This window comes from Tasmannia lanceolata, unplaced genomic scaffold (assembly GCF_043159265.1).
Source record: "Tasmannia lanceolata isolate RefF3 unplaced genomic scaffold, GAP_Taslan_0.1 ptg000018l, whole genome shotgun sequence".
Taxonomy (NCBI): Eukaryota; Viridiplantae; Streptophyta; class Magnoliopsida; order Canellales; family Winteraceae; genus Tasmannia; species Tasmannia lanceolata.
The window spans coordinates 45,644,429-45,658,805 of NW_027518695.1; the positions used below are offsets into that span (position 1 = coordinate 45,644,429).

The window sequence follows — 14,377 nt, forward strand, 5'->3', positions numbered from 1 at the left end:
TCGTCTCACATCCTCAACCCCTCACAACCCTCTCCCGACCTCTATCCCTCTTCCTCTCACGCCGTAACCCCCTCCCCACCATCCCGCACCCACTGTATCCCCTTCCCCACGCTCCCACACACGTTGTCCAGCTCTCCCTCCTCTCCTCCATAGCTTCCATCTCACCTCCACCCCACCCTTCTCCTCCTTTTCACACTCCTTTCTCTTGTTGTCTTGCTTGAACTACTCCTTTCTCCTACCCCTTGAACCTTTAATACCCCCTTTCCTCTTTCGTACCATCCCCTTCATGATCTAAGCTCTCTTCCCTTTAATCTCTTTGCATGGCTCCGATTGTTTTACAATCTAGTTGGTTTCTTCACATGGCAAGTCCTATCATGTCTACTTGCTCTCTTCATCTCCATCAGGGCCGCGGTCTTCTCCTTGGGCTTGTCTAGTGTTCTCCCTTTTTTATTCCTTGCCTTGTCGTTGTTGTGGTTAAGCATAGCCTTCTCCATTTGTCTTCATGGAACCTCCCGTTATTGAGGATCCCTCTCTCCGTCCATCTCAAGAGGCCCATGCTACTCCACGTTTTGTCCCCTCTTCGTCTTCCTATGCTCCGTCTGTGAAGACTTCATTTCCCCCAATGACTACAGTTAAGTTAGACGGGTCCAATTATCTTAATTGGAAAATGGCTGTCGAGACCTACCTCCTTGCTCGGGATACGGTCAAATTTACATTCGTCGAGATCCTTCCTCCTCCACTGATGGTACTTACGAGAGATAGGAGCAGCTCTCATTCACACCCTTATGTGGCAGAGCATGGCGCTTCATATGTCATATTGCTGGAACCATGATGTGCCTTCGTACATTCAAGCAAGTCTGGGACCACACAGTTATCCTCTATTTTGGGGTTGACAACCTCACCTGCATTTGTGCCACCTATTCACAGTGGACGCACCTCCGGCGTGGTGACACGTATCTCTCTGCATATTACAGCCAGTCCGTCTCCCTCTGTCAGTAGGCTGATGTTTTTATGCCCCTTACGTCTGATTTAGCTGCTGCCGCCCAACAGTGGGACCAGCTTCGAGTTCACTTCCTCAAGGGATTGGGTCCTGACTTTCTACATCTCCACAGATCTTCGGCTTCGGCTCTATGCCCTCTCTCATGGAGGTGTACTCAAGAGACTACAATACTCCTCACTTATACATGTAATGACCTAACTGCCTTTACACTCTTCAACACAGATTTTTCTGGTCGTATGGAGGTTGCACTATTATAAAATATGTTTGGGATACAGTATTTTTCCCTGCCACTTTTGCAAATGCAGTATTCAATCTGTTTGGATTTAAGGGATCTGCAAACTTTGGGAAGTATACCTAGTTTTCCTTAGCAGTTTAAGTTAAAATCTTAGTCACTCCTTTTTCCATGATAATCAAAATTTTTCTAGTTATAAATTAATAACGAAAAGAAAAAAGTAAAGTCTGATATTGAGGAAACCCAATAAAATTTACCAATAATAAAGTAACATCCTCAGTAGGAAAAATGATTTATTAAGAACAAAGGTACCGAATTGGAGCTAATGAATTAGCAAAATGAATGAACCAATAGAGAACTGACACCCTAGCATTAAAGTCTATATTTCTGGTCAGAAATGAACAATTGTAGAGAATGCATGCTCAATCCTATCAGCAATAATTTCTGCTTGCTCCAAGAAAGGCCTAGAAAATGTTTATAAGGACTTTTGGCTAGATACGTTCGCTTTGTTTGAATAAAACTGTATAAAAGTTTCAAGTTATCCCTGTTTGCGTATTCATCCTTGTGAAAATTATTGTGTGCATCCCTCATTCTAGGAATTAAACTCCACAAGCATGAAAGAATATCAGTGTTCTATTGCTTGCATGGATGGCTAGAATTTTATTATCTATTACTTATCTCAGATCTGCTGTCATTTCTGCAAATAGATATCTAATCTAATTTCATTTGAAAAAATGCTGTGATTATTCTACTTTCTCAAAGAGATACATTATCTTTTTTGTGTGTTATTTTCAACAATTGTAGATGAGATGATTAGAGGTCTCAATAAAGTGGGTTGGGAACGTGTTGATGTCAGCTTCCGCAGAAGTAAACAGAGATTTTTTGCCCACAGTACCATTCAGGCATGTTCCTTTTTAATCTCATCATCTTTTAATTATTTTTTTTCCAGTAATCTCATCATATATCGAATGAATGGCTTTCTTCCTCATAAAGGGATTCATTTGGTTGGTTTCTAGTTTTAGATTGTTTTATCTGGTTACTCTCTATTTTGCCTCCTACTTCTTTTTCTACTTTATGATTTTTGTGTTCCGAAATTGCCCAAATGTGAATGATTTATCTTGGTGAAAATTTCTTCTCTGGTAAGCGATTTCCCATGCTGTGTACCCTCAGGGTCTGTTCCAGTGAGGGTAAATACGAGGGGGTAATCCAATTCGGGGTAAACCATTTCATAGTAATTTACTTACCTTGTATTAGTTTACCCTTGATTTAATTTCTGTTGTTCCAATTTACTGGGTAAACTAAAGGGTCTTTGATTTCTACAGTTCTACTAGATAGTGTAAGGGGTAAATGAATAACTTTTTGGAACCATTCATTATACAACAATTACATAAGAGGATTAGACTAGTCATCTCAAAAAATAATTTTATACCACATCTTATCTATAATGTATAACGCTAAATTAGCGGTTTAGATGGTCAAAATAAGTGACCCATAGTACATCATCCATTGCGTAGTAATATTAATATTTATCATCATAGTCATGATTTTATTTTAAAATGAAACATGTCATAAACATTAAGTCACTTTGCAGATATAACATTAAGTCACATGGAATCCAAGGATATGGGCAAGCCTATGTGGTCTCTGAACAGAGGACATATGAGAATAGAGAAGGGATTAGAGTAGGAACTACACACCAAATAGAATTTGTCTAAACCATTTGCCTTGAAATCACCAACTCCTTAATTAAATAGAACCGATTTGGGACTGTTTCGTCCCCAAAAAAGTTGCTGATTTCTTGGTGATATTGTTGCATTCTTACCGAAATAGCTGAAAATGCAGCAACCTAAAAGTGGTTCATTTTATTGCAGTTCAGCCACCCTAAGGTTTAGAGTCTAAAGTTTGAAGCAAAACGCAGTATAAGCTGCAAAGTGAAGCTGCTATAGATCTTGGGTTTGAAGCAAAACGCAGTATAAAGTTTGTTTGTTTAATTTTTTTTGTAACTACTATCGGTTGATTTAGAAAACACTAGTAAATCCTTGTTGTCATGGAAGGAGTTCTATTTATAGAGATACCTAGCAAAGAACGTAGAGAAATATTGGGGAACGAGTCCAACTTTTTCAGGGCTAAGATAGACCTAATCGGTTTGTTGGAGAATCGTTCTCTGCTAAGATAGAACTAAGAGAGATAGATAGGGCAGAAAAGTCATTTTGGATGGGGAGACAGATAAAGGGCTGAAGAAATCTCTTACGTTGGGGAGAGATGCTAGGTGTATAGAGAAAGATAAGGAGAGAGGGAGAATTGTTCGGGCGAGTCCCGACTTACATATGCCTAACCGACGTTAGAGAGAGTGAGAGAGCAGAAGAAGAAACTTCTTGTTTTGGGGAGAGACGTTTGGGAGTGAGACGCGCCCGATACACTATGTAAACTAATTACTATCTGTCACAGTGTATGCCACTTCCCCCCTTACGGAGGAAACAACTGACGCCATGAAAGCGGAATACGGGTCATGATTTCGAAATTAAGACTATTGGAACAACAGTATCTTCTGCCTAGAGGGTAAACCAATGTTTTAACCCCCTATTTACCCTCACTGGAACACACCCTAAAGAGAAAACTCTTACCCAAGAGAAAACCCTTACCCTCAAAAGATATATGATGAAGCTGCTTAGTTCCCCAATAAAGTGACAGTATCAGTGGATGTTTTGCAAAAAATGGATTTTGACAGTAAATTCTTGATGGCTGAGTGAGAGAATTGCCTTAAGGAATGGAGGAAATATGGGAGTTTCAATGTCATTCTAAATGAATTAAGAGTGAAAGGATGTCAATGGAGGCCTGTGATAAGCCAAGAATTCATTGCCGTGGATTACATTCCCTTCTCCATGCTTTTCTACTGCAAGCCTTAGAATTTGGAGCCTTTTAAGATGAGATCGACATCGTTCTCTAGTGAAAATGAGGAGGCAAAAAAGGGGCTCTTCTGCTACTACATAGGTTGGAGTGAACAAAGTGAAATGTATTTGCTTGGTGAGTTTTTTCCCCTAAAATGACCCAATGCATTCCCTAAGTAGAAGACCCAACTAATTGATAGCCTTCTTGCCCTTAACAAATAGAAAAGAGTATTTATCAGACTTTATTAAATTTTGCTTATGAATGATTATCAGGGAAACATGGAAACTTATGGAGGAGGTGAGTAGAAATGGTGATTACTATGGAATTGAAGGTGATAGAACAATTGGATGATTGGTTCCACTTGTCGGCAGCTTGTATACCCCTCCCTCTTTCAGAAATAGGAATGATTATGGTGAATTTGGTTATCTAGTGATATAGGTGGATCTCGCTAGATTGTGCTGATCAACGGCCGGAAGCTTCGGAAGCGTAATCGGATCCCTCAGGGCCATTAAATCGAAGATCAGGCATCCAGAACAATGATCTGGCTGAGGATATTGCCGAAGAATACCAAAAGGACGATCATCCTAAAATCGCCAAGCAATCGAAGCGGCCCCAAGATCGATGGACGACCTGATGAAGGGAATTGAAAACTGGTTGAATGATGCCATCACGACCAAAATCATCTGGTGACATCAACCTGGGTCCCTACTAAGTCTAGCCAATTTTGCAATTATCGGCGGTTTCTAATTTCAGCATATTTGTATTTTACTCAAGTTCCAAATTTGGCAAGCTTCAGATTTAGAAACCTACTTTCTAAATCTGTGTTTTGACTTCCATTTTGGAAAGATCCTAATTTGAATCTCAGTAGCTAGTAAGTTACTAATTGGGTTTTCTTAGATTAGAAGGTTTCCATTTTCATTTTGCAAAGTTTCCAATTTGGGCAAGTTTAATTTGTGAGAGTTTAGAAAGTTTTTATTTAGGAATTCATGGCACTAGTTATTAGTTGTTTCCAGTTGGGATTTTTCTCTAAGTTCTAAAGTCCTAAATAGAAGAGATCCCACCAAATTGGACAGATATGTAATAGGATGTCTTGTGGGAAGTTTCTTTCTTTTGATTTCTAACCAATAGGAATGTGCTTTCTTAGTTATTAAGAATAGCTTAGTGGTTGCCTTTATTGGTTCACTAGTTTATTAGTTTGTTTTTGCATGGACGACCAAGTGCTTGCTACCTTCTTTTATATTTCAATTACTAACTGTAAAAAGAGCTCTCCTATATGTATTTGAAAATTGGGGATGAAAAAGAACTTTTGATATAAGCTGATTTTTGGATGATAATTTGTTGTATACTCCATAGTGGACCTTAAATGTATGCTTTCTTGAATTATGAACGGCAAAATTGGGGATGAAAAAGAACTTTTGATATAAGCTGATTTTTGGATGATAATTTGTTGTATACTCCATAGTGGACCTTAAATGTATGCTTTCTTGAATTATGAACGGCAAGTCTGAACGTGTTTTAATTTCTTCAGTCTTCTTCTTGTTCACCTCTTGTTTCATTCAAGATATACGACCCTACTCGACTGATCACCACCTTGATCAGTCCACCCAATTAACAATATTACGGAAACTTGAAAGGTTGCTTCTCCTCTTCATTCTCAGCCATTTCACATGCTTCTTGAAGAGTTGCTGCTATTGTTTTCAATAACTTCACAAGCGGCTGGTAGAGTTGCTGTTCTATACTTTTTCAGAAATTTCCACCGTTAGCACTCCTGTTCTGATTTTCAACACACACAACACCCACTTGCGAATCTAGTTAGCACTCCTGCAAGTGTTAGAGTGTATGCCCCAAAAGCCAGTGTTTATGTATTGAACCTTCTTTCATTGATAAAATATTTAATGACATCTATTGGGTATTATATAGGAGTGTGATGTGCTTATTAACACACGTTTGTCCTTAGGTAGCATCGTAGGAAGTGCCATGTCCATGGATTCACATATCCTAAGGGGTGAGGAGATATGACCTTCTGGTTCTTTGCAGACCTATAAGTTCCTGGTTGGGGTTGAGACTGGACATCTCTTCATGTACACAACCAGCATCATACCTGCCTCCATACACGGGGTGGCTTATCTTGGCCACTAGGGTAGTGGGCCCTAAGCAAGTAGTATGGGTGTGAAGAATGGTCACGCACTGAACGAGGTCATTTTTAGAATAGCATGTGGACAAGGATCTGGATATGGCTATTCTGTCAATCAGGTTCCTTTATATATCCTACGACCTAAGGGTTATATTGGTTATGGCTTTGGTCTATCACAGAGTGGTCCATGGTTCAAGGCCACTTTCGGGCAGTGCTGTGTCTTAGGGTAACCAATGGGATCAATAGGGATGCCCAATAAGGAATCATCCACCTCTGACAAAGAGGAAATTAATTTACAGTTTCGATCTTGTAGGCCCTTGAAATATGTTTGGCCAGATGATTTGATAAAGCGTTAATCTAAATGTTTTAGAAAACAATTGTTTGTTTTTCAAAGAGGATTAGCAAATGCATTTGCGAGCCCAAGCTCTGGGCCTAGGGCATAGTTAGTGTCCACCTCCAAGGGCCTAGCCTGATAAATGAGGATTGGAGGAAGGACATATTGATTGGATGTGATTAGGAGTATTTGATGATCTGACGATCATCTTCAAGGTAATCTCCTAGTGGGGGCCATTTGCCCAATGTGACCGTAGTTGGACTACAGTGCGTGGGGTCGCTGTGGAGCCTATCTTGGGTTCTATCAGATCGACTGTTGGATCCTTGCATCAATCGTACTCATAACCATGGTTTTAAATTTCGACCGAATTCCGGATTTCGGTGGAGACCGACACCGAAATTACCAAAAACTGAAACGGTATTTTATTTCTGCCGAAATTTCGGAATTTCGGTCGAAATTTCGATTTTTCCGAAATTTCACCAAAAATACCTGTTTTTAAAATTAATTTAAAATTCCACCGAAATTTTGACCGAAATTACCGAAATTTCGAAATTTCAGGGTCCGAAACCGGTACCGAAACCGAAATTTTAAACCATGCTCATAACTTGCTTGACCCGTTACGATCCTTAGAGGATCAGGGTCCTGGATTTACAGATTGCATGGACGGTTTAGATTCGTTGTATAAGATATAGGGAGGATTTACACCGTATATATGGTGTATGCACTTTAGTTCATATATGGTGTATAATACATAATTAATTAATTGGATCAATTAATTGTGTGGTGGAATTTGGATAGTTTGGTTCCTATTGGTGCAGAATTGAGGGAGAGAAAGTTTCCACATTGAAATGTTTGTTTTGGAAATAAATAATAAAAGATAATTGTTGAAAAAGAAATGTGAGATATTTTAGGGGAGAAAACGTCCAACTCTTATTGGACATATCCTCCCTTATAAGTATCAAGAAAGGAAAAGAGGAAAGGGCTTTTGGACTTTTTTTTCACCCTCTCTCTTGTGCAAGATCTTCCAAAAATCTCTCTCATCTCTCATCACTCTTTGGGTTCCGTAATCCTTTTTGGTTGGAGCAAAGGAAGAGAAGAAGTGTTTTCCAAATCCTCTTGTGTTCATGTGATCAGTGGGAGCCATCACTCGAACTTTCGGGGCATTCGTGTTTACGAAACACAAAAGCTGAGTGGGGAGTGGATCAATCAGACGTTACTAGTCAGGTAACCAAATCGGTGGTGTTTACTTATTCTCATGCTTTTATTTTGATCGCCATCGTTAATCTAGTAATCTAGGGATTCTAGGATTAAAGGAGGAAATTTTTTGTTTTCATAGTTTCCACGGCCTCTTCCGCTACATATGCTTCCCTTTTTCGGCTAACAACATGTCCTAATTGTCGATCTTGTTCATCAGTGACCAAGTTTCCATCATCTACAAATAGTGTTTTGGACTTTATTTTAGCCACTACAAGCCGGTTGCTTCTTTTAAATTCCAGCAGCTGCATGCCCACTTGCGGAATCAAGTCCTACGACTTAACGCCACTATAATTGTGACAAGATCTGAAGTAGAACAACGCCTTTGCTGTTCTTGTTTGAGTACTATTGTGAAAGTTGCCGTCCACATGATGTCAGACACTCTGTGACGGTTTCTGATAGGCTATCATATATCCCTAGCCTTGAACAACTCCCAAATCTTATCGGAGCTTCCTCTATATGTTGCACCTCTATGTCATTTGATATCATAGCAGGTCAATATTGAATTGAAATCATGGTCGAGTTCTTCTCAAGAAGAGATCCAAATTGGTGATCAGATTGATGGAATCTCACATATGAAGGTCAAAGCCATAGTCCGACTGCTCTAGACCATAGAATTGACAGCCTAAATTGTCGATCACACTAAGATTATAGAAGAAAATTATCAATGATAGTTCGCTAATCACAAGAATGCTCGAAGGTCAAGGCGATCCCAAGTTCAGCGGTCGATTCTTAAAGTCCAAGTTAAGTTTTTCACTCTCACTGAACAAGAGGATTTGATTTTAAATTTTGAATAGTAATTTGATTGGTTAGCTAATTATGGGCCACATAGGAGTAGGCTGTGTCGAGGAATTTTTTGAGGTTTCTAAATGTCGACGAAAAAAGCAAAATTCAGGGAAGTTTCCATGTGAGTTAGAGAGATTTTAGGAAAAGAGAAATCTTAGGAAATTTTGTCGTTTATTTTTTGTTTTCATTTCTTAGTTCTAGTTGAACTCGGTAGCAGTGTCTGTGGCTCCGTTTTAGCAGCATATGATAGTGGTTCTCTTTCGGGCTGTGGTTGTAGTCGCCTTGGTGGTGGACGAGGACGCTCTTTTTGTACCCATTGTCAGAGAGAGGGCCGCCATGTTGATATTTGTTTTCAGCTCCATCCTGAGCTTTGACCTCCACGCTCGGCCCACATCACTGCTGTCGTTCTACCTGATACTTCTGTTCCATCTTACTCGACTCCTGCACCTGCTATGGATACACTGACCATTTCACGGGCTAATTATGATGAGTTTCAGCATCTTCGCTTGAGCATCCGTCCAGCCACTACGAGTTTTGCCCAGCCAGGTAGTTCTCCGGCATCCTTAGTAGCTCCAGCTCCTGGATCATTAATTCTGGGCTTCGAATCATCTCATTGGTAATTCCTTTTCTTTTGGCTCTTTTCGCCTGTTTCCCTCTGATTCCCACTAAGTCACTCTTGTCGATGTGACATCCACCCCTATCTCGGGTATTGGTACTCTTTTGCCCCATTCTGGGCTTACTTTATCTTCTATTTTGTGTGCCTAAATCCCCTTTTAATCTTATTTATGTTAGTCAGCTTACAAAACATTTAAATTGCTATGCTCATTTTATCCGTCTTATTGTGTCTTTCAGGATCTCTTGGCTGAGAGAATGATTGGCTTGGGTCGTAAGCATGATGGACTCTACTCCTTAGACAGTAGCCCACCTCGTCATATTCTGCACAGCTCTGCTGATTCTTACTTGTGGCATTGTCGCTTAGGCCACCCTTCTCTGCAGAAGCTTCGCCAATCCTCAATTGTGTCGTCTACTATTCAGTCTTTTGATTGCGAGTCTTGTGAACTCATGAAGCATCATCATGTGTCTTTTCCCTCTAAAGTTGTTAGTCGTGTTATGAGCCCTTTTGCTTTAGTACATTCAGATGTATGGCTTCCTTCACGAATTTTGTCACATTCTGGTTACAGTTATTTTATTGTGTTGGTGGATCATTATTCTCGTGTTACTTGGTTATACTTGCTCAAGGATCGCTCTCAGGTTTTTCACACTCAGAGATTGCTAACCAATACAGTTGTAGCATTAAATGTTTGTGCACTGATAACGCTATGAAGTATTTCTTTACTGAGTTTCAGGATTTCTTATGCTCTCATGGTATTATGCATCAGTCTTCCTGCGCTCATACTTCACAGCAAAATGGTGTGGATGAGCGCAAGCTGTGCTACCTTCTCGATATTACTCGCTCTTTGCTTTTTCAAATGTGAGTTCCTAAGTCTTATTAGAGTGATGCCGTACTTACTGCCTGTTTCTTGGCTAACCATCTTCCATCATTAGTTCTGGATGGCTCTACCCCTTTTTCCATTCTTCATCCTACGGTTGAGCCCTTACCTCTAAATTTGCGAGTGTTCGGATGTGTTTGTTTTGTTCATAATCTATCTCCAGGTGCTGATAAATTGGATCCTAAGGCAGAGAAATGTGTATATCTGGGATACTCTCGTACCCAGAAAGGCTATCATTGCTATAGCCCACCGTTGAGACGCATGTTTGTTTCAGCCGATGCCACCTTCTTTGAGTCGAAGCCGTTCCTTCCTCCCTCTCCAGGGGATGCTTCTGTCATTTCAGCGCCGCCGCTTCCTCTTCCTATCCATGTTCTTCACGATCCTGTTGATCATCCTAGTCTTACTACAGATGCACCGTGTCACCCATCGCCTGTTACTAAGTTCTACCAACGACGAGCGAGAGAGAAGGGGCATCTGATGTCATGCCTGAGCAGGTTTCCTCCCAAACAGAGATCCCAGCTGCTGCCACTCAGGTACCCGTTGTTTCTAGTCCTGTTACTTCAGTTGATTCACCTATTGCATCTCGTACGAGATCTCGTCAGAATGCTCATCCTATTTCTTCAGTTGTTTCTTATGAGCATCTCACTCCTTGTTTTCGCAGTTTTGTCTCTTCCTTGTCTTCCGTTTCTTTACCCAGGAATGTCCAAGAGGCATTAGCTCTCCCTGGCTGGTGTACTGCTATGGATGCTGAAATGGCAGCCCTTTAATCTAATCATACTTGGGATTTGGTTCCGCTTCCTTCTGGAGCTCAGGCTATTAGTTGTCGCTGGCTTTCTGCCATCAAACACTTGCCAGATGGAACCATTGAGCGACTTAAGGCGTGCCTTGTCGCTAAGGGCTACACCCAGACATATGGCCTTGACTACACAAAGATTTTTTTCACTAGTGGCCAAAATTCCATCTGTCAGAGTTTTTATCTCACTTGCTGTCAATCGAGGCTGGCCCCTGTATCAGCTAGATGTCAAAAATGCCTTTCTTCATGGGCAGTTGACTGAGGAGGTGTGTATAGAGCAACCTCCTGGGTATGTTGCTCAAGGGGAGATGTCCTCCTCAGTTTGCAGACTCCATAAGTCCTTATATGGACTAAAACAATCTCCAAGAGCATGGTTTGGCCGCTTTAGTGACGCGATCATGAGATTTGGTATGCGACAGTGCAGTGGATCACCCGGTGTTTAGTTGTTGTTATGATGCAGGGCATATTCTACTCATTGTTTATGTAGATGATATCATTATTACAGGGAGTGATACAGCTAGCATACAGAGGTTGAAAGTGTTCCTACAAAAAAGAGTTTGCTACAAAAGATCTTGGACGCCTGCAATACTTTCTGGGGATAGAGGTTGCATCCTGCGGTACTAGTTTATTTCTCTCACAGAAGAAATATGTTGTAGATTTATTGGAGGAGACTGGTTTCACCCCTGTGAAACCAGTGACTGTACCTATGGACGATACTAAACTTATGGCAGAAGGAGATTCGATGGATGATCCTGGTCGGTATCTCCGACTAGTAGGGGAGCTTATATACCTCTCTGTTACTCACCCAGACATTTCGTATGCAGTTGGTGTGGTTAGTCAGTTTATGAGTGCACCATGCACGTCTCACCGGGCACCAATAGGTCAGATCCTTGGTTATCTAAAGGGGGCACCAAGAAAAGGTCTTATGTTCAAGAAACATGGACATAGTCGATTGGGCAGGATCTACACAGGCTATTGTACCTTTGTTGGAGGCAACCTTGTATTGTGGAGAAGTAAAATGCAGGATATAGTTTCTGAGTCTACTGTAGAGGCAGAGTATCGAGCGATGTCTCACACGAGTGGAGAACTTCTCTAGCTACGATCTCTCCTATCTGAGATTGGGTTTCCATCATCGTCTCCAGCACAACTTTATTGTGATAATAAAGCTGCCATCTACATTGCTACCAATGCCGTTTTTCATGAGAGGACCAAGCATATCGTGGTCGAGTGTCATTTTATTCGCTAGAGGATACAGAGAGGTGAAGTTGAGGTTACTTTCACTCAATCTGTAGATCAGCTAGCGGATGTATTTACCAAGTCCTTAAGCATAGCTAAACTCAATGACATTTGAAACAAGCTAGGAATGTATTATCTACATTCCAGCTTGAGGGGGAGTGTTAGATATATGTAATAAGCTTGAGGGTAATATAGTCATTGTGCTTGTCTTTATAATATAAATATCATAGTGAGGGGGAGCAAGTCTCCAACTCTTTCATTCTCATTCTCTGACTCTAACAGTTTCTCTGCGATCTTTTCCTATTTGTTGCCTTGACCATCTTGGTCAAGGCTTTTTCCCTGTGCTTCCTCAATAACGATTTCTTTACCACTGAAAAGAAAAAAAAATCAGATCTGAATCCACCTTGTACCCTTTTTTTTAATGAGTCACCTTGTACCATTGTACTAGGCAAATAGAGTGAGAGGTAGTCAATTTCTAATTGACTGGCAATATCAAAATGAATTTTATTCAATGAAAGTAATCTTTTATTGTTTTAGTAATCATGACTGTATAATGTATGGGCTGGGCTTCTACAAATTTCAGCAAGCGGGGCTTGGGCTTAGTTGTCAAAGCCCATTATGGCTTGGGCTGGTTATAGGTTTTTAACATTATTGATCTGTTTGGTATGGCTGCCTAAGCCTAGTTCATCTCATTGACGACCCTACTGGTTTAAGAAATTTTAGGATCTTCCCATTCATTAGAAGGCAAAGCTCAGTCACAGATCACAAACCCAACGATGGTTAAAAAGCTAGGGAAAGGGCCATGTTAGTTAGGTTGGTTGTTGTAAGTTTGTACTTAATTATCTCTTAAAGTAATCCATCTTATTCTTTGCTGAGAAATGTAGATGTGGTTTGTGACTTTTCATGTCTTCAAAGTTCTACAAACATTAACTTACCGAATTAAAAATTGCGTAAGTGCCAGATCTAACACAAATGATGAGTAGAATTTTTGGTGTACTGATCATTTATTGGCTACAGGAACAAGACCTTTCTCTACCCTGTGTGCTCTTGGATGATTTTCAACTGACTTTTCTCCTCTCCCTTGTCCATTTAGGTTAAAACTTACTGTATAAATTCAGATGGTGCCGACATCATTTTGCACTTGATCGATAATTTCCAACTATAGTAAATTTATTTTTCCAGCATGGAGGCAGATATGTCGTTATTCTTTTACGGGTAAGCCTAAATAATTGTTAAGGAGTTATATTTTTCTCCTTGTAGAGTCAAAATTTTAGTTCGTCTGTAACAATACAGTCAGCAATTGGTTTCGAATTTATTTCTATTGAAACATTCTGAAGATCTTCCAATGTTTTACAGGTATATGAGAAAAGAAACGGCTTCTCGGTTTGAACCCGTAAGGCCCACTTGGATCAAGTTTTCAATTGCTTTTTGCCTCTTTAACACGAAAGACTTGTAAGATTGAATAGACTGTCATATCTAATTTTTCACTCGTGAGTAATCCTTCATAATTCTTCATTGCAATCAACATTGTCATTGAAGATTAATTTAACACTGGAGAATTTACATGTGTGATGTGCATTGGGAAAATATTTTTTTGGTAATTCGTTTTTCTTTTTGAAAGTGATATGAAAAGCAGGAGTTATATGATGTAATAAGTGTGTAAGGCCCAATGTGGTGTGTCTTCAATGGAAAGCACTGGTGGCAATAAGTGTATGGCCCAATGGTTCGGTGAGACAAACCATTCATTTGCTAAAGCATCTTGAAACCCTCTATCTCACTCATGATCCTTGTAAAGGAAAAGGATATCTCTACACCCTCTTTTTCAGCATTTAGACACCCTTTTTTGTCTTTTCCTAAAAGTAACAATATTTTCAGCTCTTTTGTGTTGTTTTTTGTTACAGATAATGTTGTTGTCAGGAAGAGACAAAGAAAATAGGATGGAAATATCATTTTCATTTTGAGCATCGACTGCTCTTGTGATTGCCCACCAGATCAATGGGCCCCTTCACTACACATATATGCCACTTTTGCAGTGGGGCCCATTCAAATGAAAGAAATACCTTGAAAGTTCTCATGGCCATATGAAAATAGGTAGCAAACTGATATATAGATAGGCCGTACTCCAAAAGGTCAGAGGAGGAGAAAACGAAGCAAGATGATAAACCCTTGAATTACACCAATTATGAGATATCCAGCATCATCGTTTTACTAACAAATCTAATTGTATTA

The 14,377-nt window shown here is 40.1% G+C and overlaps 1 protein-coding gene across 2 annotated transcripts in view; it reads left to right on the forward strand.

The window, feature by feature from the left end:
• Positions 1 to 13,918, forward strand: part of LOC143850997 (lipid droplet phospholipase 1-like) — a 62,239-nt gene extending 48,321 nt beyond the window's left edge. The window contains exons 9-11 of one of the 2 annotated variants that reach the window (XR_013236161.1): positions 2,037 to 2,134; positions 13,242 to 13,363; positions 13,505 to 13,918. Coding sequence is in view for 1 of the 2 variants with exons in the window: in XM_077360310.1 (XP_077216425.1) it covers positions 2,037 to 2,134; positions 13,505 to 13,537 (131 nt within the window). In the remaining variant the exon portion in view is untranslated. The remainder of the gene's footprint in view (positions 1 to 2,036; positions 2,135 to 13,241; positions 13,364 to 13,504) is intronic. The other variant, XM_077360310.1, reaches the window with a different exon arrangement.
• Positions 13,919 to 14,377: the final 459 nt, after the last annotated feature.